Source organism: Quercus robur, chromosome 1 (genome assembly GCF_932294415.1).
Source record: "Quercus robur chromosome 1, dhQueRobu3.1, whole genome shotgun sequence".
NCBI lineage: Eukaryota > Viridiplantae > Streptophyta > Magnoliopsida > Fagales > Fagaceae > Quercus > Quercus robur.
In genome coordinates this window covers 29,430,653-29,456,551 of record NC_065534.1, presented here as the reverse complement: position 1 = coordinate 29,456,551, position 25,899 = coordinate 29,430,653, and the positions used below count along the sequence as shown (strand labels likewise).

The 25,899-nt window shown below is 34.2% G+C and overlaps 2 protein-coding genes and 1 pseudogene across 3 annotated transcripts in view; 2 read left to right on the top strand and 1 right to left on the bottom strand.

The window, feature by feature from the left end:
- Positions 1-25,386, bottom strand: part of LOC126728701 (tropinone reductase homolog At5g06060-like) — an 85,854-nt gene extending 60,468 nt beyond the window's left edge. The window contains exons 1-5 of one of the 2 annotated variants that reach the window (XM_050434503.1): positions 25,214-25,386; positions 20,080-20,287; positions 19,615-19,834; positions 19,402-19,508; positions 19,020-19,094 (exon numbers count right to left, since the gene is read on the bottom strand). In XM_050434503.1, coding sequence (XP_050290460.1) covers positions 19,020-19,094; positions 19,402-19,508; positions 19,615-19,834; positions 20,080-20,287; positions 25,214-25,287 — 684 coding nt within the window. In that variant the 5' untranslated portion in view covers positions 25,288-25,386. The remainder of the gene's footprint in view (positions 1-19,019; positions 19,095-19,401; positions 19,509-19,614; positions 19,835-20,079; positions 20,288-25,213) is intronic. The other variant, XM_050434508.1, reaches the window with a different exon arrangement.
- On the top strand, positions 7,593-8,620 carry LOC126728733 (tropinone reductase homolog At2g29260, chloroplastic-like). Its single transcript, XM_050434521.1, has 2 exons — positions 7,593-7,994; positions 8,086-8,620. The coding sequence occupies exons 1-2, from the start codon at positions 7,847-7,849 to the stop codon at positions 8,355-8,357; spliced, it is 420 nt and encodes a 139-aa protein (XP_050290478.1). The 5' UTR covers positions 7,593-7,846; the 3' UTR covers positions 8,358-8,620.
- Positions 9,557-14,149, top strand: LOC126728726 (tropinone reductase homolog At5g06060-like; annotated as a pseudogene).
- Positions 25,387-25,899: the final 513 nt, after the last annotated feature.

The window sequence follows — 25,899 nt, the reverse complement described above, 5'->3', positions numbered from 1 at the left end:
AAATCCACTATGATAAAATGGAAGTTTACAATATATTTAAATCCTAAATCTAAAGCTCCCTCTTGTAGAACTTACTAACATGACCACGTGTAGCTTCAACCCTGGACTCTTCTATCTTGAATTTACTGAATACAAACTCCCTTGTTTGTGACTTTGAGATCCCACTCAAAGGTTTTAGATCACCATCAATAGAAAATCTTTATGCAGCAACGTAGGCGCAATGGTTTTCTCCTTAGGAAAAGGGGAGTACACTTCGGCTAAGTGGATCGGTGTGGGGAAAAGATGGAGTCGTCACCTAGATTAGGTTTAGGAACCATAAATATAGTCCCCTTATGTGGAAGGACTGATCTTACTATCAGAGTATCAATTCAAAGTAGGTATGGGGATGGGAAGGTGTTAGGCACCCAACCCGTGGGTCTGCTTTCAGTCATTATGTCTTACGTCTTAATCTCATTAAAGCCTCATTCAATATTGTTATCTATACACACACACATGCACACACACACACACACACACACACACTAGCATACATCTAGCAATCAACATGACATCAATCATCTCAAAACCCTAACATACATCTATCATGGGCAACTCATATCAAACCTAGCATACATTTAACATGCATATTTCATATTATCACATCTAAGGCAGCAAATAAACAAGACATAATCAAAGAATTATTGGAGAGTATCAAGAACTTCAAGCACACAAACATATTCCAAGTTCACATACCATATCTCAATCAAATGCATGTACATATGAATGCATGTCTTACCTCACTTATCTTGCTACACCATGACACCTCAACACCTATGCATCAAAGCATATTTTCAAATTCTCATGAATGCTCATGTGATTCATCAAAGCATAAACCCTAATCATCAATCTATCAATTCAAGCATGTGAAACATGTTATTCTACTAACCTTAGACCTAAACATGTGAAAACTAAACTCAACAAGACCTAAACAGAGGATTGAAACTAATCAAAACACAAAAAAAAAAAAAAAAAAAAAAAAGAAGAAGCAAGAACCCTAAATCATACATGTGAGATCAAACTGGTATGCGTGCGCATACTTAAGTATGCATACACAGCCTTTAATACAGATTTGAAAAACTACATTTTTTGAAATTTAATCAAGTAAACAAATAACATGTGAGATCAAACAAGTATGCTAGAAACCCTAAAAAAATTAAAGGCGTAAATGCACTTTTGGTCTCTACATTTTGGCCCGTTTCTCGATTTGGTCCCTAAATTGATTTTGCTCCTTGGTGAGTCGCTTCTTTTTTATAGTCGTTTTTAAAATTGTCCTTGCCGTCAACCCAATTACGGAAAATGCTGAAGTGGCAAATAGAATGCATTGTTGGCATGTTAATCGCTGACGTGGCTAATAAAATAATAATAAAATATTTTATTTGGTATTTTTTAAATGTCACATCAGCATTTTCAAAATTAAAAGAAAAAAGCCATGTCAGTTTAGTTAAAAAAATAAAAATAATTTATATTTTTCAATTTCAATTTAATTCAAACTAAATTAAAAAAAAAGATTTTAAATCTAATTTTTTTTATATTATTATTGCTTTCATTATTTTTTAGGTACAAACCCAAGAACACGTTCTTCATGTTCTTCCTGAATCCAAGAACAATCAAACCCAGAACAATGCAAAATTTCATACAAAATCCCTATCCTCCATCGAAACCTCCAGAACATGAAAAAATCATCAAACCTAAACCCATATGAGAAAACCAACCCAAAAAAATCATTAAACCTCCAACCCAGCAAAATGTCAAACCTAGAAACCTCCAACCCAGAACTTCATTCTTCATGTTCTTCTCCAAATCAAGACAAACACAATTGACTTACCCACTCAAAATCAATCTCAGCACAAAAAATTCCAACACAATCAACATTGAAACCTCTAGGAAATCAAACCCATAAATCCAAAAAAATATACAAATCCGCTTAAAAAAAAAAAAAAAAAAAAAAAAAAAAAAAAACACAAACAAACCTAGAATTCACCATCAACAACACCTTGCTGATCCACAGCACCAAATCTGCGGTCAACAAACCCAAATCCACCATCAACTCGCCATCAACAACATCGAATCCATCTAGTTGAAGCCGAGTCCGAGTCATGATCAACTAAACAGTACGAAAACGACGTTGCGTTCAGTTGAGATGGAAACGATAACTTTCCACTGTTGAGTCCGAGAAATTCGGCGGCACCGATGAACAAGCCTTCGTTATTGTGACCATAGCCAATGGCTACATTGTTCATCAAAGTCGAGCTGAGAGTTAGGGTTTCGGTGATGAAGTCACCGACTGTGTATGAGCTGTTATCGTAAGTGAGATCTAATTGGAGAATGCCTAACTCGTTCCTAAAATGGTGGGACCTTGTAGATCTTGGTCTTCTTCTTGTCCTCGTCCTCTCAAAGGTTCGAGATCTGATTGGAGAATGCCTGTAAGGGCTAAATGTAACCGAGTGGTTAAGTTGAGAGAGAGAGAGAGAGAGAGAGAGAGAGAGAGAGAGAGAGAGAGAGAGAGAGAGAGAGAGAGGGAGTTTAGGATTAATGGTAGAGAGTGTAGAAGATTTTTCTTTTTAAGCTGATAAGGTTAACCAAAAACAAAAACAAAAAGAATTAAAACGATTATGATTTCTTATTTTTTAAGAAATGATTTTAGTTTAAATTAGATTTATGGTTTTTTTAAAAAAATTAATTTACTTTTTAAAAAAAAATTTCTTAGTTGGCTTTTTTTATTAATTTAAATGCTGACATGACATTTAAAAATGTTAAATATATATTATTATTATTATTTTATAAGCCACGTCAGCAAATAGTATATTTCGTTTGCCACTTCAGCATTTTCCATAACTGAGTTTGTTAGGTTCTAAAGTTTAGGACTTTATGTATTTTAGAACTCTAATGTGTAATGTTGGCAAACCATGATCAAAACAATGTGTTTAGAAGTGTTTAAAGCTAGCTCAAAGTTGTATGTCAATGTAAAGTTGGAATCGAGTGTAAAGCAGAAAGCAGTGTGGCTTTCGGCCTGGCTCGATCGATCGAAGCTTAGGCTCGACCGATCAAACGTCGGGCAGATTGCTTTTCTGCAGACTCGTCCAACTCAGCCCTATGTGTTTAAAATGTTTTTAGGGTTTCTTATTTGTCCTAAGTATAAAAGGCAAACCCTAGCCACGTTTTAGTTGTTGCTCATATTGCAGTTTGTGTAAATCTCTTGTGAGATCTAGAGGAACTTTCCTTTACACAAACTTAGGGTTTTCAAGGAAGAGACATTCTCTAAACCTTGATGATCAAAACAGTTGCTGCCATTAAAGCTTAAACAATACACAAGCGGGGGTGCTTGTAGCTGGTGGAATCCAAAGAAAGAAGGAGTCCGTGGATTCGGAGCTTGCACGTGGTCGTGTCAGTAAGTTCTACTGGTTGGTAGCATTAGGAAGTCGAGCGGGGGTGCTTGTAAGTCCTTTTGTATGAACTTCGATTCTTTCTGATAGTGGATTCAAGTTTACCTTGAGGATAGCTAGGTCAAATCCTCCCCAGGTTTTTACCAGTTTGGTTTCCTGGGTGATCATATTGTGTGTTATTTATTTTCCGTTGCTTTGCATGATTTGATCTTTATTATTGTGATAACCTAGACTTGTTAATCTGACTAAGTAACAACTTGGCTAATTAACTAGGTTTAATCAATTGTTTGAAGGGGTCTAAAAACTGTCAGAGTTGACAATAAGGACCATTTTAAAATGACTATAAAAAAGAAGGGACTCACTTAGGAACAAAATGTTTATAGACCAAATCGAGAAACTGTCCAAAATGTAGAAACCAAAAGTGCATTTACGCCAAAATTAAACTAGCCTAAAACAAAAAACATAAAGCATCAACATATACAACAAAACATGAAACAAACAATTAAACTAAACTACATTAAAACATATCAAACCAACCTAGGAATTGAAATAAGAACAAAAGAACAAAAAGGACAGTTTATAAACCACCTAAAATCATATTAAAACATGTCAAACATAATTAAAAACATCAAACAAATCAAATATAACAAATGGAGAAACTATATTAAGAAAATCATGTGAATCATGTTAAGCAAAGTGGGAAACCATGGAAAAGAAGCTCACCTTGCTTTAGAATCACAGATTTGAATTTGTTTAACCGACCTCTTAGTGCCTACAACACAAAGATTAGATTGAGGACAAGAATAATCAAAAGAACACAACAATAGTTAGTAATCACAACTCAAGAACAAGAGATTTGAAAAAGGTTTTGAGAAATCAATTTTTGGAAAATAGTTTCTGCCTTAGAACTAACTAAAGAGAGGTTTTTAATTTGTAAAAAACATGCTAAGGGGCTGTGTGTGAGTTTTGGAAAGGAGAATTAGGGTTTTAGAGAAGATGAAAGCTAAAAAATAACTCTCTCTAGCAAGGGTTTTAATTGGAGGTATAAGATGAATATTTATCAGTTAAAATTAGGGCTTTTAGACATTTTAATGATCTTTAGACGTTCTCAAGGGTCCATGGGCCGACCCACATCATAGTATTATGTTTTAGGCCCTTAAAATGAAGTTTTAAAACCTAGAAGATCGGACTGCCCAGTTAGCCCAACTTGAAACAGTCATAACTCACTCAATATAAGTCCAAATTAGGAAATATTTGTGTTCACATTGAAGCCTAGGAAGTCTACTTTCCAATGAAATAAACCTCACTCAAATATGCTTTGTGGATCAAATGTTATGGTCAAAATAGTGAGAAAATGTCATTTTTCAGTATCGATTTCAAAGCAATTTGAACACTTTTGAGTTGTGATTACTTCCAAACTATTGTGAACTCTTTAATTACCCTTTGTTGACATATGTCAAGCTCATCATTGGGGCCAGGGACCAAAATTTATTAATGGGTACAAAATGTGGTGTCTACAAGTAATTTGTTTCCACTAGTTCTTGATTGTAGATCTCATTCCAATAGACGCTTATAGAGTTAGAAGGTTACAGAAACCTCACAGATCTCACAGAAGTAACTCACAAGTCTTCCAAGGACTTCTAAAATGTAATTAGGGTTTTCTTTTTATCCCTAGTAGTGTTGGATTGAAACCCTATCGCGGGCTTGGGCCTTATTTAAAATTTGCAAAACAAAATTTTCGATCGGTCAAATATATCTTTTGATTGGTCGAGCTTTGCAGTAGCTTGCTTCTTATTTCTGCAGTTTGACAGTTCTTGAATCTTGACTTGAACAATCTTGAGCAATGTCTAACACCTAATCTAAACATATTTTTGTTCTCGGTTTGCTAACATACATAAATTAGGAATCTAAACATTTAATCCTAAATATTTAGAACCTAATAGCTTTTAATTTCATAGATAAGAAAATAAGATTGGAATATTTGGTAGTATTAAATTCAATGGATAGTGAATCTTTTTTCTCTTTTTTTTTTTTTTTTTTTTTTGAGAACCACAAATTCTATTGAGCAAATTCAAAATTGTATTCTTATATTTGCTGGTTATAATTTGATGAAATTTATTCAATTTTTTAATTCATTGTTGTTGTAGGTTCTTTAACTATGCTAGGAGATTGTACAATTCAAACAATTTTTGATGATGTAGAGCCTAATGAAGAGGATAGAAGTTGTGTCGTTGTTGTGGAGGATTAGACTTGTTGGATTAATTTAGTAGCTTCTTTTTAATTTCTTGGACTTGTTAGATTAACTTCTTGGTTTGTAATTATCCTAAACTGCTGGGATTTATTTTGTAGCTTTTTGAACTTGTTATAATAGTCTTAGATTTGGACTTGTGGGATTTATTTTGTAGCTTTTATTTTTATATTTAACAGGTGATCTTAGCTATGATTTATTGATTTATGATTAAATGGTGATCTTAGCTAGGTGATTTATTTCCCCTAAAAAAAAAAAAAAACTAGGTGATTTATTAATTAATGATCTTAGCTATGATTTATGATTAACTAGTGATTTATTAATTTATAATTAACAAGTTTGTAATGGTCGTATGATTTGGCATTTAGCCCTATATGTGTATATTGGGCCACGGTTTGGGCTACGAATTGGGCCCTGAAGTGGCATGGCTGGACAGGGCTTGCATATTTGAGGGTTTAAAAATCAAACCGTTTATTAAAGGGGGCAGGTTCGGATAATAGAGGTGCGCCCGTAGGCTAAGATTTAGACATAAAAAAACCCACACCGAACTTAATCCGTTGCCATTCTTATTTTGGGCCAAGAATAAAGAATAATGAAGTAGATACCATAATTGTGATATTCTATCATTTTTTTTTTTTGAGAAGTGTGATATTCTATCAATTAAAAAAAAAGAAAAGGGGTGCTTGATAGAGGAGTTTGAGTGTTTTTGATATACGTGTGGGTAAAAAAGTGTGTTAATGTGTTTAAAATGCTCTAAGGCCTCGTTTGGAAGGAGGGAATGAAATGAAATGGAAAGAAATGGAAAAAATAATTTTAGAATATTCTTCTATTCCCTTGTTTGAGAGTTTTAATGGAGCGAATGGAAAGTCCATTTCCTTATTTGAGAGTTTAAGTGGGAGGGAATGGAATGGGTAGGAGAGAGCACTCATTCCTCTCTATTCCCTTTAAACCGAAAATTTTCATTCCCCCTGAAATTGGGAGGAATGAGAGAGAATGAAATTAGATTTAATAATTTTTTTACTAAAACTCCCAAAATACCCCTATATATTCAACCATTTATTTTAAAACAGGGGTCTAATAATAATATTGTCATAAAATGATTCCATTCCATTCCCTCTATGTTACTCTCAAACAGGATTACTTATATTTCATTCATTTTCATTCCTTTCCATTCCTTTATTTTAAAACATCCAATCAAGGTTATTTCATTCCATTCTTTTCCACTTATTTCCCTTACTTAAATACATTCTGTTCTATTCTATTCATTTTCATTCGCTTATGATTATTCCATTCCATTCTATTTCCTTATGAACTCCCAAAAGGAGGCTAAAAGTTGCTTGAAATGGCCTCCCAAACAGCCCAGAACCTCTTGACAATCAAAAAGAATTTCCACCTAAACTTTACCCGTCGGACTTATTACACTGCTGCCTGCTTGGAACTGGGTTGGCCGTTGCTGGAATGTCTCAGACTCTCATTCCACCTTCACTCTCTTCTTCTACTCTCTCTGAAAAGTCTAATCTCCTAAACCCACCCTCTCCATTCTTTTCAAACCCCACCTTTCGTCACCGGTGGCACTTGCGGAATCGGTTACATATTTTTACATACATAGATAAAAAGAAGTCTTGGAATTTATTTTCTTTTCCTCTTTGGTTTGTGAGAATTGAGAAATTAATTATATTGTGAACTGGGAATTGGGTTTTGTTTTTTCTACCTTTTAGGCATGCTATTGTGGAGGAATTGGTGGGGTTTGGAGCCAGAGTGCACACGCGCTGTCGGAATGAGAGTGAGCTTGATGGGTGTCTGAGTGAACGGGATAATTTGGGTTTTGGGGTTACTGGGTCAGTCTGTTACGTGCGAGAGAGAGAAGCTTATGAGCACTGTGTCCACTTTGTTTGATAGGAAGCTCAACATCCTCGTAAGCTTCTTCATTTCCTCATTTTTTACATACAAAAACATTGAATTTTGTGTTTCCCTTATTGGGATTCAAAATGTTATGTATTGTGTCTGTTTATGTTCTCGTTTTGAGTTTTAACATGTTATAATTTGAAGTTTTGAACTGCTTTTCCTGTTTATTGAACTGGAAGACTGGCTTGTTTTTGATCCGTAAATAAATATTGTCGAGAGAAACATACGGAAATCGGTAGTGGATTTCACAGCTGCAGAATTTTCTACTCTCATGGCAACCAATTTTGAATCTGTTTTCCATATTTCTCAACTTGCTTATCCACCTCTCAAAGCATCAGGAGTGGGAAGCATTGTATTCACCTCCTCTGTATCGAGTTTTGTTTCACTGAAGTCTATGTCTGTTCAGGGAGCTACCAAAGGTAATTTACCTATCAGATGAATGTATCCAGGTTCCTATTAATTTTAAACTCAAGAAGCTTATAAAGAAATTTTGTATATTTGTGATTCCAGGAGCAATTAATCAACTTACTAAAACTTTGGCTTGTGAGTGGGCGAAAGACAATATAAGAAGTAATGCAGTTGCACCTTGGTACATCAGAACCTCAATGGTGGAGCACGTAACTCCAGATTGTTATGTGACCATTAATCGTGTGCAACACCATGTTGGCAAGGGCCGTTGCCTTAATTTCTCCATGGAAGTTATCCCCCACACTCCCACAGCCATCACCGACTCAAACACCCCCCCTAACTATAATCATTTAAGGGGAGTAAAATATAATTAAAAAGAAGCATTTCTTATTAGATTTGCTGCCTAGGCTCTACTGTGTTAAAGTTATAGGTTACCAAACAGAAATTGCACCGTTAGTCTCCACATTTTAAAATTATGTTCAATACTTAAGCTTCTCTGTCATCATATGCACAACATCTGCACCTTAGTAAGTTCAAAGTTTAAAACACTAGTACTTGCACTAATTGATGTCTGGAACTTTAAAGGCTCAAGTCCAGTTTAGTAAAACAATCAAAGTTAACCTTGAGTCTTTTTTTGTTGTAGGTGCTCAGCAACAAAGAATACCTAGAAGAGGTGTATTCTCGAACTCCTCTTCAGTGTCTTGGAGATCCAAAGGAGGTCTCTTCTCTTGTGGCATTCCTTTGCTTACCTGCACCATCCTACTTCAATGGGCAGATTGTTTGTGTTGACGGAGGGATGTGTGTAAATGGTTTCTACCTAGACATGATTAGACGTGGCAACTTAGCCATATTCCTCATCTGCTCTTGCTATTCTTTGACCCCATTCAGTCTAACCTCCACTATAAATGACATAACCTTGGCATTCCCTTGATTGTCTTTTGGAGTGCTGCAATTGAACTTTTTTTTTCTTCCTAATTATTGTTCTTTGTATATTTAGTAGGGTGTTTTTTTTTTTTTTGTCCTTCTAGCTGCTATATTACTCTTTGACCTTTCCCAGTTGTTTTACTACAATATTTCTGTAATTACGAAGTGATTCGAACTCACAAGAGAGAAGAAATTGTAACATCAGATCGGCTAGTTGAAGAATTTTATTTATTTATTTATTTTGTTTGTATTACTATAAAGAAGATTATATATATGCACTTTCTAAGTTAACAATCAATTGAAATGCTTGGAGGGAAGGTACATCAACAATTTAAATTAATATATACCTAGCTAACTCCTTCTGACCTTTTTTTGGCTTATGCTAAAACTTTTATATTTATTGTTTTTATCTAACTTCTTGTCTTTTTTTTTTTTTTTTTTTTGAGTAATTGCACTGGGTTGAATTTCTTAGGTATAATCAATGGAGGGGGAGAAAACATTGTAATCATTACTCTATAACACATTTGAGCTACTGGAAGTACATTGAAATCAATAGATCAAGGAAGATTAATAGGTGCAGAGATGATAGATGGTCACTTCTGGGAATGACTGCTCTTGTTACTGGTTGAACACAAGGAATCAGGTCTCTCTCTCTCTCTCTCTCTCTCTCTCTGACTCCCTTTCTCTAGTTAATTGCTTCATGGATGTTTGTTTTTGAAGGACTCTGCCTCTATGGGGCCGGTGGCTACAGAGTTATAAAAACTAGTAAAGGCTTATTGCAATGTTTTGTAATTGTCTCACGCATGCTGTTGTGGAGGAATTGGCAGGGCTAGGTGCGAAAGTACATACATGCTCAAGGAATGAAGCCTATCTCAATGCATGCTTACATGATTTTGAGATAAAGGGTTTCCAAGTCACAGGTTTAGTTTGTGATGTGATGTGTCGTGGTAAACGAGTCAAGCTGATGGACACAGTATCGTCAGTGTTTAGCAGGAGACTTAATATACTTGTAAGTCTCAATTCAGTTCAGTTTATTTATTTATTTATTTTTGATGTGTTTAGTTTAATTCATTGCATTCTACATAGCAATTTTAGCATCACAAGATTGTAATGTAACAATGAATCATTACTACTGTTGTGGGACTGGAATAGAAGTGAGGTTATCGATGGAATTTATTAAGTGAAATCATTCTGGATAACCGTGATAGACACAAACGGGATTGCAACAGAAAATAGGTTCCAGATATTGTTAAATGTCTTTTATTTTTCTGCCATTCCATTGTACCCTCTCCTATTCCACTCCTTTGTGGGACCAACACCAGCATCACCACTACCATTGCCATCACACTATCGCTGCTGACACCTCTGCCACTACCCTCATTGTTGCACCACCTCTTCTGCCATCCCCACCACCTCCATCACAACTGTGCCTAAATGAAATAATAATAATTTTCTGTGCGAGGTAAATGACATAAAATGTTATTTGGATCATTTTCAGAGTTGCAACAACGCAAGAAAACAAATCATTTTTGAAACAAACGAATTGCCAGACTTGAGGAATTTAAAGTGAGTAGATAATTACTGGTTATAGGGAGGGATTCCTAGATCATAATGAAGTTACTTTCTGAAAGATGAGAAATCCTTTTCCTGTATCTTTCTAGCTTGGACTTAGCAGCCTCTTATGTACAATAAAAACCCAATATTCAGCCCCCAAAAAAAAAAACCAATAAATTGAGCTTATCTATATCGATTTTCAAAGATTTTAATTGGAAATGAGGTTTAGGGAGTAGATAATTCTTGGAATTGGTTGAAGAGATGTAGTTGTGGATCATAAGGAAGTTACTTTCTGAAAGATTGGAAACTTTTTTCCTGTAGCTTTCTAGCTTGAACTGTGCAGCATTTTAGGTGAAATAAAACCCAATATTCACCCACCAAAAAAAAAAAAAAAAACAATAAAATTGAGCTTATCTATAACAAAATTTAAAGATAGTTAGGACATCAAAATCATCACTTGCCACATTAGAACATAGCAGAGTCTAATGTGAATTAGCATCGAATTGTAGTTTCCTCTGTCATGTTCTTGCTAAAATTGGGGGTAAAGTTACCTACCATTGACCTCCTTAGACCTCGTAAAGGTGGGAGCCTAGTGCACTGCGTGTGACATTTATATATTTACTAAGGTAATTGTTCCATGTTATGTTATTTGGGCTTCCCCAAATTTGTAGCTTGTATATGGCTGTGTATTTTGAACATCATATTTATAAATAATTGTTTAACCAGCCTCCACTATGCCATCACCAATGAGCTCTAGCTCAATTGGTAGCTCCTCTGTAAGGTTGAATTTAATCAACCATGTGTTGGCTTTATTCCATGACAAATTTGCTTGTAATATAGCACTTAGAAACCTTGTATTTAGGTGGGAATCATGTAAGGGTAGTGTGTGTGAGAGTGTGAAGAAATGCTCAAGACTGTGCAGTGAAGCAGGGACTCGCGGCTGGATCTCGCAGGAGGCTCGCGGCTTGCAAGCCGCCAAAAGTTGCACACGCGCAGAGCATGCAGGGGAGCTGAACAGTTATGCCAACTGGAGCACTACAGGACAAAAATCCAGACTGACCATTCAGTTAGCTTGCGGCTTGAACTCGCGACTCAGTTAAGTCATAAGGTTAAGTCGCCAGCCAGCTCTGTTTTGGAAAAACTGATTCTTCGCATTCCATTCTCACATCAGTATAAATACCCCTCATTCCCACAAAAATATGTGTAGCTATTCAGAAAGAAAAACCCTAAGAGAGGTTTCTTCAAAACACCCACCCAATTAGAGAGAGCTACTCATTCTTAGAGAGAAATCTTTGTAGTCTCTTCTCATTCCCTCTCTCATTGTAATACCTATTGAGAGGAGATTTCTATCCAAACACTACCCACACCCATTTAGAGTGTTGAGTGTTTTTGGAGTTTTGGGAAGCATTGGAAGATGCTATGGATTATAGCGGAATCCGGTAAGTTAGAAAAGAAAAAGATTCGGCGCAACCTCGGTGGAGCAAGAAGCTTGGAGGGCTTAGGTACATCGGGTAGATTAGACTTGGAGGGTCTATTGCTGTTCATGTATCCCAACTACATTTTCTAGTGGATTATTGACCGCTTGGAGGGCGGCAGAGAGGTTTTACGCCGAGGGCTTCGGTTTCCTCTTTGATAACACATCGTTGTGTTGTCCTTGTATTTGCATCTCTCTTCCCTTAATCTTTGCCTTTTATTTTCTGCTGTAGATGTGATTTTAATTAGCTTAGATTGTTTACCAATTCTGTTTTATAGCTTTTGTTCATTTTCCGCACACTAGTTGTTTGACATAAAGCTTGAATTGGTTATTTTGTAATTGGGGGTCTAAACGTTCAAGGGTGTTTTACACACTATTTGAACTTTCATTCTCCCTTTGCAAGTGCTAGGTGGAGGGTAAGGTTATGGGTTCAATACTTAGTCATTGGGATTGTGCGTAACTTACCAATAAAATAAAAGCATTTACTATACCATCAATATCATTGTTTTTAGTTTGAGAAGAAAAAAGGACCATCCACGGTTTTGGTATAAACAAATTGCAAATGCATATCTTCAATCATTCTTTGCATCCTAATTCTGGTAGCCTGAACCCAGGAGCAGGATAGTTTTTTGCTTAGCTAGTTGCATAAATTAAATTTAGAAAACTTTCATATTTGTGAATCCTCCAAAGGAGTTTCTCATACCAATGTTTCTTATAGAAATGTTCACAGCTACTCTTGGAATGGCTTTCCTTCTTGTGAACCTTTAAAATCCTGTTCTAACTAAATTTTTTATCCTAGATAAACAATGTGGGGACAAACATCTGGAAACGACTGTAGATTACACAGCTGAAGAATTCTCTACTGTTATGAGTACCAATCTTGAATCTGCTTACCATTTATGCCAGCTGGCACATCCTCTTTTGAAAGCATCAGTAGTAGGAAGCATTGTTTGTATTTCTTCTATTGCTGGTGTGGTGGCACTAAATGTTGGATCTATTTATGGTGCAAGTAAAGGTAATATACTTATGTAATTTAAATTTTTATTTTTCGATTTGATCTGTTAAAACAATGTGCATATTATTCAAACCTTATGGATTTGTAAACTTTTAAATTCTGACTCTAGTCTCTTTTTTTCTCTCTATACAGGAGCAATAAACCAACTAACTAAAGATTTGGCATGTGAGTGAGCCAAAGACAATATTAGGAGTAATTGTGTAGCACCTTGGTTTATCAGAACCCCCTTGGTTGAAGCTGTAAGGCTGTAGCACCCTTTCACCATGCTTGTGCATTCCATGAATGTGTTTTTCACTGTTCTGTCTGCAGTTAATTTTTATCATGTTCTATTTATTTGGGCCACATGCGAGTCATATGTAGAGTTAAAAGATAACAGAAACGTGTGGGCGTGCATGTGCGTGTGCGTGCACACAATGGTGCACGACATTTACACCTGAAATAGAAATGGAACTCCTAGGCTTTAATTCTCAAAAACATTTTTTGAAGTTGGGATGTTGCTTAGACTTGGACAGCTCACTAAGTTAAAAATAATTCTGTATTCATTTACATGATATGAAATAAGTCCTTTATGTGACTTCTCGTTACTATTGCAGGCTCTCAATGACTAGCAATTTTCGAAATCGGTAAATGCAAGAACTCCTCTTGGACGCCCTGGAGAGCCAAAGGAGGTTTCGTCCCTTGTGGTATTCCTTTGCCTACCTGCATCCTCTTACATAACCGTGCAGATTATTTGTGTGGATGGAGGGGTGGCAGTGAGTGGCTTCCTCCCAAAACATGACTGACAATAAACATCAATCTCCTTATGATATTTAAATGAGACATTTCCATATTTTCTCTACTGTAAAAGTGGCATTTTAAATTCCATCCATTGTGAACTGGATGAGGGTGAGAGGTAAATTTGTAACCCTCCTGATCTAATTATCCTGCCAATGGGAGAAAAAAAAAGAGGATAAATCGCAAAGCTTTCCTTCCATGTGGTTTTGTGAATTTCCAAGGGTCCTCTAACATCGTGTCTTAAGGTGAGTTTAGTTCCGCTCCTTGTAATTGATATTTTTGAAAGAAAAAAACACTAAACCAAATAGGCACTAAGTCTGTATATCCTTCAGGTTTGGGCTTCGCTTCATTAGCAAGGACAAAACCAAGACTTCTTTTGTGGAGCTGTGGTCCTAAAATGCAATTGAATGAATTTCAAAATCTCACTCTCACACGCATATATAGACATATACATGTAGGTATATATGTGTTTAATAAAAATTTTCATACTTTGCAAAAGATGACTAAACCAATATTTCAGGGAAATTCTTGATTCAATTTCTTAGATTTTTTATACTATATTCCATATAAAATTGAGAATTCATTGTTGATCTCAATTTATATGGACTAAGTTTTTGTTTTTTGCTTTCATCTAACTGAATTAGTTTTATCTTATTCAGTAATTAAAGAATTTATAATATAAAACTTTGAATTCAAATTGGCATGTATTGGGTATTTGTAATATATTTTTATCTTTATTCACGTGTTATGAAATAATTACTTTTAGCCTCTAAAACATTTGAATTTGTACATCGAAAATTTATTTCATTTACCAGCAATACCTACAAATTTGTGGAATACACTACACTATCATATATAACAATTATTTGATCCATAAATAACAAAGAAATACACAGATCAAGAATCATTTTAGAAAAGTATTATTCCAATCAATCTTTTAATATACAAGATCTTCGATATCTTTGTTTTTGTTTTTTGTTTTTTGTTTTGTTTTTGTTTTTTGTTTTTTGTTTTTTTTTTTTTTGTTTTATTATTTTGTTTTTGTTTTTTGTTTTTTGTTTTTTTTTTTGTTTTTTTTTGTTTTGTTTTTTTTTTTTTTTTTGGGAAATTCTCATTTGATGTTTCATGGGATTTTGCACTCTTTTCTTATTCCAAATATTAACAAAATAACATCGAACAAGTAAAATTTTGATTACAAAAGAAAATTAGAAAATTAAGCATATTAAATACAAATAACAATGCCTAAAACTCACTAAACATTTTACTACTCATGCCAATTAAGTTTTTTTTTTTTTTGGAATTTGACATTGAATTTTCTTTAGTTACATGTCTTAAATATAATTGTATAAAGACCTCTAAAGAGTTATCATGTATTATTAAGTTTCACAAAAATTACAATTTTGAGTGGAGATTATATAAAATTGGTATAATATATAAGTAATCATATCATTTTTTTAATGAGATATTACTCTTTATTTTAAAGTTCTTTTAGTGCCTTAAAAGACTAGGTTTTTCTTTTTTTTCTTTTGGGGGGGGGGGGGGGAACTCTTAGAATTTTTAATTTTGATAAATAATAAATATAAGTTACTTGTCACTATTAAATATTTTTTGAGGGGGCTAAGGGATTATGTAATTTTGTCCTTGTTTTGTTTGTTAAATGTTAAGTTTAAACCACAATCCAATTAGAGGATTAGCATTGGCCTAATAATTGATCTAGTCCAACTAAATTTTGCATGTGAAATTCAAGAAATCATCTTAGATTGGGCTAGCTAAATTCCATTATTGTTTCGTTTGTCATGCATTACCATCACCAATAACGTTCTGTTTACTTAAATATGGATGGGGCGAATATGGGAGTCTTTCTTGCATAACTATGGAAGTCACCAACACATGCATAGTACAACCCTTTACTCAACCATGGGTAAGTGAACATGGTAATCTTCCTTGCTCTCCTGTGCTTATGGGCTTTTCCTTCTTTTGCACATTATCTATGGGAACCACGTGTAAACTCTACACATCCCATCCATGGGAACCTCACACCTCATCGAGGTCTAACACCATTGACAATACTCTTTTTATTGGGACTTATTTCAAGATTGTTTTTGTGAGCCTTTTTTTAGGCTTGCCTTGTCCCCGCTCCATCTACGAAAGGGACATTGAACACCTTGCCACTTTTCTTGCACACCACCATAGTAACTTGTGGAGGCAAAGTTTCGAAACATTGTGGTGTGGAGACAATGGCAAAGGCGTAAGGGATCTTTTTTATTTTTGAATTTGACATTGAATTTTCTTTAGTTGCATGTCTTAAATATAATTGTATAAAGACCTCTAAAGAATTGTCATGTATTATTAAGTTTCACAAAAATTATGATTTTGAGTGGAGATTATATAAAACTGGTATAATATATTAGTAATCATATCATATTTTTTTAATGAGATATTACTCTTTATTTTAAAGTTCTTTTAGTGCCTTAAAAGACTAGGTTTTCTTTTTTTCTTTTTTTTTGGGGGGGGGGGGGGGTGGGGAACTCTTAGAATTTTTAATTTTCATAAATAATAAATATAAGTTACTTGTCACTATTAAACATTTTTTGTGGGGGGTAAGGGATTATGTAATTCTGTCCTTGTTTTGTTTGCTAAATGTTAAGTTTAAACCACAATCCAATTAGAGGATTAGCATTGGCCTAATAATTCACCTAGTCCAACTAAATTTTGCATGTGAAATTCAAGAAATCATCTTAGATTGGGCTAGCTAAATTCCATCATTGTTTTGTTTGTCATGCATTACCATCACCAATAACGTTTTGTTTACTTAAAAATGGATGAGGCGAATATGGGAGTCTTTCTTGCATAACTATGGAAGTCACCAACACACGCATAGTAGAACCCTTTACTCAACCATGGGTAAGTGAACATGGTAATCTTCCTTACTCTCCTGTACTTATGGGCTTTTCCTTCTTTTGCACATTATCTATGGAAACCACGTGTAAACTCCACACATCCCATCCATGGGAACCTCACACCTCATCGTGGTCTAACACCATTGACAATACTCTTTTTATTGGGACTTATTTCAAAATTGTTTGTGTGAGCTTTTTTTTAGGCTTGCCTTGTCCCCGCTCCATCTACGAAAGGGACATCGAACACCTTGCCACTTTTCTTGCACACCACCATAGTGACTTGTGGAGGCAAAGTTTCGAAACATTGTGGCGTGGAGACAATGGCAAAGGCATAAGGGATTTTTTTTTTTTTTTTTTTCCAATAAGAAATAGTTTTTCTTTTTGGTATTTGGATGAGCCCTCATCCTAGAGGGATCATAATTTGAAAGGGATTTTTTTCCTTATATTGTTGATTTGGGTTTTTTGTATGGAGTTAAATTTGGGAATTTGTCATAGATTTTTGGTCCTTTGATTTTTGAAGGAGTATATGCCCAAGAATAGGCCAGATTTTTGTATTTCATTGGTTTGTTTCAATTTGATTTGTTTTTTGGATTTTTTCTAATCTCAAAATCCTAGGGGGGCTGTAAATTAATTTTCATAAACCTTTTTTTCCCGCATTTTATTAATATTATAAATGGAAAAGTTGAAAAGTGAGGGGGGCCATAGCACCCCAACCCCTTCCTAACTCTGCCAACGACTCACACGTAATTTACAGTGTGCATGGGTCGGGTTGGGTCGGGTTGGAGGGATTTTTTGACCCAATCCACGATGGTGGGTAAAAAAAAAATTCAACCCAACCCAACCCAACTCACATGGGTCAGGTTGGGTCGGGTTGAACCTATGGGTTTGACAAATTTTTATTTTTATTATTATTAAATTGAGTTGAAAAAAAAATATTAATATATTAAAAAAACCTAAAGATCAGTATCAATGTAACTCCTTAAAGGCAAACAACACTAATGACTAAATAACAATAGTAATTTATTAGGATTTGTGTGAACTAATTGGCTTTTATATAGGATAGGAAGAACTGGTTATTTAAAAAAATTTATTAATTATATAATATATATATATATATATATACACATATATATTAAATTAGTATTAGTAGGAGGAACTGAGGAAATGTTGCTTTACAGCTAGATTTTTTTTAAAATTATTAAATATAATATAAATATATATATATATATATATATAACTGCCCTACAACTGATTTTTTTTTTAAATTTATTAAATATATAATATATTTTAAATATATATTAAATATGGGTGGGTCGGGTCAGGTTTGGTGGGTTTGTAATTTTATGACCCAAACCCAATTCGACCTGCTATAAAATATTTTTTTGTAACCCAACCCAATCCACCAATTACTAAAAACCGACCCAACACCCAACCCACATGGGTCAGGTTGGGTCGGGTTGAACCCATGGGTTTGACAAATTTTTATTATTATTATTATTATTAAATTAAGTAGAAAAAAAATATAAATATTAATATATTTAAAAAACCTAAAGATTAGTATCAATGTAACTCCTTAAAGGCAAACAACACTAATGACTAAATAACAATAGTAATTTATTAGGATTTGTGTGAACTAATTGGCTTTTATATAGGATAGGAAGAACTGGTTATTTAAAAAAAATTTATTAATTATAATATATATATATATATATATATTAAATTAGTATTAGTAGGAGGAACTGAGGAAATGCTGCTTTATAGCTGGATTTTTTTTTTTAAATTATTAAATATTATATATATATATATATATATAAAAGTGCCCTACAGCTGATTTTTTTAAAAAATTTATTAAATATATAATATATTTTAAATATATATTAAATATGGGTGGGTCAGGTTAGGTTTGACGGGTTTGTAATTTTATGACCCAAACCCAACCCGACCTGCTATAAAATATTTTTTTGTAACCCAACCCAACCCACCAATTACTAAAAACCGACCCAACCCAACGGGTCGGGTTTGACGGGTTGGTGGGTTTTCTACACACCTCTACACGTAAATATTCCAACACATGTATGCATTATTTATAAATTTAAGAGTACAAGACAACGATTTAGATAGATATACAATAATTTTAGAATATGTCAAGGAGACAAAGGTTTGTGCTTCCCATTTGCTACAATCATTTTTTTTTTTCTTCCAATTACTGACAGAACTGGTAAACTATATATTTATTTAGCCAAAAACATATTCCAATAAGGAGTCTCTGAACATCATTTTCTGCCGCTCATGGGAAGCCGAAGCCGTTTACAGTTGTCCCTCCGTCAACACAAACAGTCTGACCGGTTATGTATGAAGCTGCAGGGAGGCATAGGAATGCCACCAAGGAAGAAACCTCCTTTGGCTCTCCTACACGTCCAAGAGGGGTTTGACAGTTAACAGCCTCCAAAAGCTTTTCATTGCTTAGATACTGCAAAGAAGATAATATAAATTGTCATGGTTATCATGATTCATGAAGTTCTTCCCTTTTAGGTTGGAACCTAACTCAGATAATGACCTCTCTGAAGGAGCCAAGATATTAGAATACTGCAGTAAGGATAAATTCGGTAAATTGTTCCCATTTCTTAGCAAATGAAAAAATCAAAACAGGATTATTTGTTACAAATGTTGTTTACTGAGAGTGTGCATTACACTAAATGTGTCATATGTCTTATTATCTCCCTAAGACATTCAACAATGACCAGATTTTAACAATCTTCAATCACTAGCACACTTACAGTTTCAGCCAGGGGAGTTTTGATAAACCATGGCGCAACAGAGTTACTCCTTATGTTATCCTTTGCCCACTCACATGCCAAATTTTTTGCAAGTTGATTCACCGCTCCTTCAAATAAATATCAGACAGAAGCTGATCGCATTATTCGGTGTCACAGCTAAAATTTATAACCCATAAGCTTGCAATAAAAAGTTAAATAGCAAAAAGAAATTACCTTTAGCTGCACCATATATAGATCCTGCAGTATATGTGGCTACTACACCAGCAACCGAAGAAATGAAAACAATGCTTCCTGCTTCCGAAGCTTTCAGAAGAGGATAAGCAAGTTGGCACATGTGATATGCAGATTCAAGATTGGTAGATATGAGAAATGAGAAATCTTCAGCTGTGTACTCCAAGGTCGGTTTTGATGTGGCCGTTCCCACATTGTTTATCTAAAACCGTATTAGATTAACTATAAATTGAATGTATCAACTGCAAAAGCACAAATGAAGCGGCTCTGGCCAAGTAATATTCCAATGCCATTTAAATTGTTCATCAAACATTTGTTGGAATTATACTTAAAAAGTAATAATTCAAGAGAAACAAATATAATACATCTATCAATTAACAATTATATAAACAAATATAAACAAATGCCACGCAAAACGCAGTGATGTAGAGGAAATAAAGTACTAACAAGGATGTTGAGTTTGCCATTAAACATGTAGGAGACTCTGCTCATTAGCTCCTCTCGTTGGGTTCGAGACACCACATCACAGATTGAACCAGAGACTCGAAATCCCTTCATCTTCCACTCATGTAAACATTCATTGAGTTGGGCCTCATTTCGAGAGCATGTATGTACAGTCGCCCCCAGGCTTGCCAATTCCTCAACGACAGCATATCTAGTCACAACAAGTAGTAGTAAATAATAGCAAATAAAAAGAAAAACTGAATAATGTATATTCTATTGTATTTAGTGATTTTTTTTTTCTAGGTAAACATGTAATATTCAATGAAAGCAGAGAATTAGAAACAAATTACAGGGGGAGGGATAGTCCCTTCTCTATCTCAAGACCAAACAAAAGAACACATTTAACTATATCATGGTTAATAAAATAAACCTTCCTAAAAGTATGGCTTACAAATCACTAAGAGAAAGAGTCCAAAATTAATTTGGTTTCATCAATATATGTTAGGAATTTAACCTAATTATTCCTCAACTTATGAGAAATGAAAAATAGAGGAAAAATATGCGCCAAGAAAACTATCACATGACACAAGATATATGTGATTCGACAATGTGCCTGTGTCCACAGAGTTGCAGCGAGGAGAAAAAAAATATAAAGGCAACCGTAAGGGATGGTTTTCAATACAATCATCAAACCTAATTTGTAGTGACCTATAAATACCCCAAAACAATAGGGTCAAATTGGGCAAACCTCCACTCCTTGGACTAAGTCTCAGAAAATGTCTCACTTAAAGTTGTAACGCTTCCAATTTGGGCAAGGTCAAATACCAAATCAAACACAAACCAGACTCCACATAGCCCAACAATATATTAGTTCAGTATTTAACGATTATGTTGTACAAACTGAAAGGCATGGATTGGGCTTGGTATAATTAACTTTCATAGCATAATTTCACAAAATCTATATCTATATATATATCTAAAAACTGAAGCGTTGCGTTTAATGTTGCTGCGCTCTTGTTGAGCTACATTAGTGCCATATCATCAACCTATTTTCAATATTTTCTCTCTCATTTTTAATTATTTTTCTAGTTATTACTTTGCCACTTTACAATTACACCTTCTCCAACATTTACTTACTTTTACCTTTTTATCTCCCCACTACTTTATACCTTAACCTTACAATTTCTCTATCCCTTCATGTTCCTTTTATTTTGACTCTTCTTCTCTCCATTGTTTTACTATTAAAATTTGTTATTTTTTCTTCCATTCAATCCATATTTTGCTCACACAAAAAGATGAATACTCTCTCTCTCTCTCTCTCTCTCTCTCTCTCTCTCTCTCTCTCTCTCTCTATATATATATATATATATATACATATTCTTTCTTTTGGTGGATGTTTAATTCTTTAGATTGATGAATTTTTATGTTTAACTACTTTAGGTTGATATAATTTGGTTACTGTATTTCTTACTAAGTGTAAGATAGAGGGACTAAACTTGGATACAAACCTTACAAAGAGGATTTTTTTTTATTTTTTTTATCATTAAATTATTGGCAAAACTAAATCTTATAATTCATTGCAATACATTAACTTACTAGCTGAGCATGATTATGACAATATTTGGAGTGTTTAAAAATGATTTCCTTGTTGTTGATCTACCAAGAGTGTATTATTCTTTTTATTTTCGGATGAGAAAATAAATAGATCTTGGGTAAAATTCAAAACTCAATAGGATTAGACTAATGCAACATTACCCAAACTCTTCATAAATATCTAATTTGTTCCCTAAGGACAAACCACATTTAATATTGTTTGAACTTTCTCATGCTCCTTCAAATATTCTTCTACTTTCTTTTTCATCCTTGATTGTTATTTATTAAATATTTGTAATCTAGACATTAACTTGTGCTTATAATTGCCACAATACAATTACTATGAAATTTTATTGTGATTTGTGATAATTATTGCTTAATTTGACCATAAATTAGTTTTTGAGAAAATGAGCTCGAACCAAGTAAGGTGCAGTTTGAGTTTAAGGGATAATGTGGATAATTTTGAAATTTCTATGTTAGGCTATTACTAAAGTTTTTTAGCAACCATGATCAATAACTTCTTAAAGATAAGAACTATTTTAGTTGTGTTTGTATTTTGATATATATTATTTTATTCTCTTTCTCTTCCTAAATAAATTAAAAATATCTCATCTCTCTCTTTAGTCTCTCACATTTCTCTAATATATATTATTTTATTCTCTTTCTCTTCCTAAATAAATTAAAAATATCTCATCTCTCTCTTTAGTCTCTCACATTTCTCTAGACCAACTCTCTCTCTCTCTCTCTCTCTCTCTCTCTCTCTCTCTCTCTCTCTCACAAACCAGTCTAGAGGTGAAAGTGTGGCGGCGGTAATGATGATGGATCGGCTAGGTTTTGCTTGCGACTGTATGGGGTGTTTGAATTGGTGGTTTATGGATTTAAATTGGTGGGTTGGTTTTGAATAGGTAGCCAAATCAATGGTTTATCGGTTTAAATTGGTGGGTTAGGTTTGAATCAGTGGTTTATGGGTTTAAATCAGTGGGTTAGGTTTGAATTAGTGGTTTATGGGTTTAAATCGGTGTGTGAGGTTTGAATTAGTGGTTAAATTGGTGGGTTAGGTTTGATTGGTGGTGTTGGGCTTGGTTTCGGTGGTTGTTAGGCTTGTTCCAGTGATTTTTTGAGTTTCGGTTACTACTAGGGGTTTGCTTGAGTTTCAATTTTTGGGAGTTTTGGGTTTTGTTTGCAGGGGCGGGTAGTTTGGGTTTTTAGGTTTAAGTTTCAATTTGAAAGTTCAAATAGTGTAAAAACACCCTTGAACGTTTAGACCCCCAAATTACAATTTAACCAATTCAAGCATTATGTCAAACAACTAATGTGCGGAAAATTAACATAAGCTATAATATGGAATTGGAAAAACTATCTAAGCTAAATTAAAATCACAACCCACAGCAGATAATAAAAGGCAAAGATAAAAGGGAAGGAAGATGCAAACACAAAAACAACACGCGATGTGTTATCGAAGAGGAAACCGAAGCCCTCGGCGTAAAACCTCTCCGCCGCCCTCCAAGCGGTAAACAATCCACTAGAAAATGTAGTTGGGATACATGGACAGCAATAGACCCTCCAAGCCTAATCTACCCAGTGCACCTAAGCCCTCCAAGTTTCTTGCTCCAACGAGGTTGCGCCGAACCTTTTTCTTTTCTAACTTCCCGGATTCCGCTACTAGACCATAGCATCGACCAATGAAGATTGGTTCCTTCCTAACTGCTTCCCAGAACACCAAACAGCCCTCTCACAGTAATGGATATGGTGAGAACAAGGTTTTGGTAAAAAGCCTCTCAAGGGTTTGGCAAAGGTGAGGAAGAGAGTTGAGGAATTTGAAGAGGCACTTATGTAAAGATTGTAGATGAATCAATCTTGTTTTACTCTAGGGTTTCTCTCTTAAAATTCTCTCTGGAAGCTCTCTTTTTTTTGTGGGTATAAGGGGTATATATACTAGGGTGAGAGAGGAATGTGAAACGTCAGGTTTTTCAAAACAAGGCTGGCTCACGGCTTGGCCTCGCGACTTGACTGAGTCGTGAGATCCAGTCGCGAGATAACCGTATAGCCAGTTGTCCTGTTTTGTCCTGTAGTGCTCCAGCTAGCATGACTGTTCACCTTCTAGCATGCTTGGCACGTGTGCTGCGTCTGGCGGCTTGCAGCCGCAAGTCACCCGCGAGGCCAAGCCTCGAGTCTCTGTTTTGTTGCACACTCTTGAGCAAACTTCACTCTATCTCACTCACTACCCTTACAACAAGCCCGCCTAAATACAGGGTTACTAAATGCTGAAATACAAGCAAATTTGGCACGGAATAAAGCCAATTAGATGGTTGAATAAATTCAACCTTACACAATTTGAATCGGTGGTTGTGGCGGAAGGTGGTGTGATTTGGGTTTCTCAACGGTGGTGGGCTTGCTTGCTGGTTTGGGTGTGGGTTAGCTGAGTGTTGTTGTGTTGTTTGGTTTGTTTCAGAGGAAGAGATAAAAACGGAGTGGAAGTGGGAGAAAGAGTTGGAGAGGATGAGAGAGAAATGATAAATAAGTGAATAGTGTTGAAAAATAAGAAATGAAATCTATGTTGAGTTGTAAAATGGTATAGTAAAATAGATAAAATAATTTTTTAATATGTAAAATAGATATTGTTTTAGATACCTAGATGTGAATGCTCTTAAGTGTCTAAAATTACCCCAAACTTAATGAATGATTTTTTATTGGAAAATGTTAACAAATATCTTAGAGCATTAGTTTATGGAGTATTTTTAGAAACTTTTTATGGTAAAAGAAAAAAGTAATTTATTTTTTTAATAGTTTTTAATATTTATTATAAAAGTGATATTAGAACTTTATTAAAATAGTTAATTAACAAATGCCTTATGGTTATGGGCACTCAATAACTGGATCCTATTTTATTTTACCCACAAATCCTTTCGGGTCAAAGTCATAGACTCATACCATAGAGATAAATGGTATAATGCAGACATCCTTCCTAATAACAGGTTGGATATTTAGCCAAATAAATAAACAACAAATTAATCCTAATAAACAAGCAAGCTTTAATTGAAGCTACAAAACCAATTATGCAAACATAAAATCCAACCAAAATATAAAAATAATACCATAGCGAAAATAATATTGTTAGATTGCATGTTTTTATTATATTCTTCATACTTGCAAAATTTCAATAAGATCAAAAATCAATTGCTTTGCCGTCAAACAAATGTTAAAATTTCAAATTTTTGTGATCTAAAACTGTGCATAAAAAATAAGTTTATTGATAGAATAATAAATAATATCCAATTTGAACGAAATTTGATATATATGTTTAAAACATAAGGAACATGAAATTTAACAAATAAATTTTCAAAATTCACGCTAAAAAAAGAGATATATGAAAAGTTCCGCCTTCTTCTCTCTTTTTCATCCAATCAACTTTTTAAAAAAGTTGCAACAATTCTATAAGTGTGGCCATTTATAATTTATTTATCTATATTTAGAAATATTCAATAAGAATGCAATTCCAAGCTAAAATCAGAAGGAAAAAAAAAAGCATAGGCAGAGAAAGAACCCGATTCCTTTGGTTCCACCGGTAACAAGAGCGGTCATTCCTTGAAGGGACCACCTGCTTTCTCTGTTAGCCATTTCTTGTCCTGCCACTTATCTCTCTTTGTTGCTACAATGTTTGCTGTGTAACTAGTAGTGTTTTCTACTTCTCCGAATGGGTTCTATTTATATTGGCCGTAGAGAAAATTTACTATGAAAGATGCATGTATCCAACATTTGAGACTTCTATGTGATAAGGCGAAGATTGTCAATTGATGATAAGGCGGCACTAAGGTTGTCTCAACTACTGACATCACACATGACGTGTCTTTGCCCACAGTTTTTTTCCCAAAGAAGTTTACTTGTACGAATTTTCATCACGACAAAGTTTCGGAATTAGTTTTAAAAGAAACACTTTCAAACTCTCTAAAAGTAAAATAAAATAAAAATTGAACAATTTAATTACATATTTTTCATGTTTTTAAGACATATGTTAAGTTTTATTCAAATCAGATATTATTTGTAATTTATTTGCTATTTGACATGTAATTTTTTTATGCATAAGTTAAGATTGCAAAAACTAGAAAATTAAACCTTTAATTAATAACATAATTATTAATATTTGATTTTTAAAATTTTTACAAATAAAATGATAAAAAAGTAAAAAAATATAATCTAATATTGAATTTATCAAAATTCATATTTAATAAA

Excerpts from the sequence above, each read along its gene's own strand:
- LOC126728733 (XM_050434521.1), top strand. The coding sequence starts at position 7,847 with ATGGCAACCAATTTTGAATCTGTTTTCCATATTTCTCAACTTGCTTAT. Across the intron at positions 7,995-8,085 it reads TGTTCAGGGAGCTACCAAAG|GAGCAATTAATCAACTTACT; the intron begins GTAATTTACCTA and ends TTGTGATTCCAG.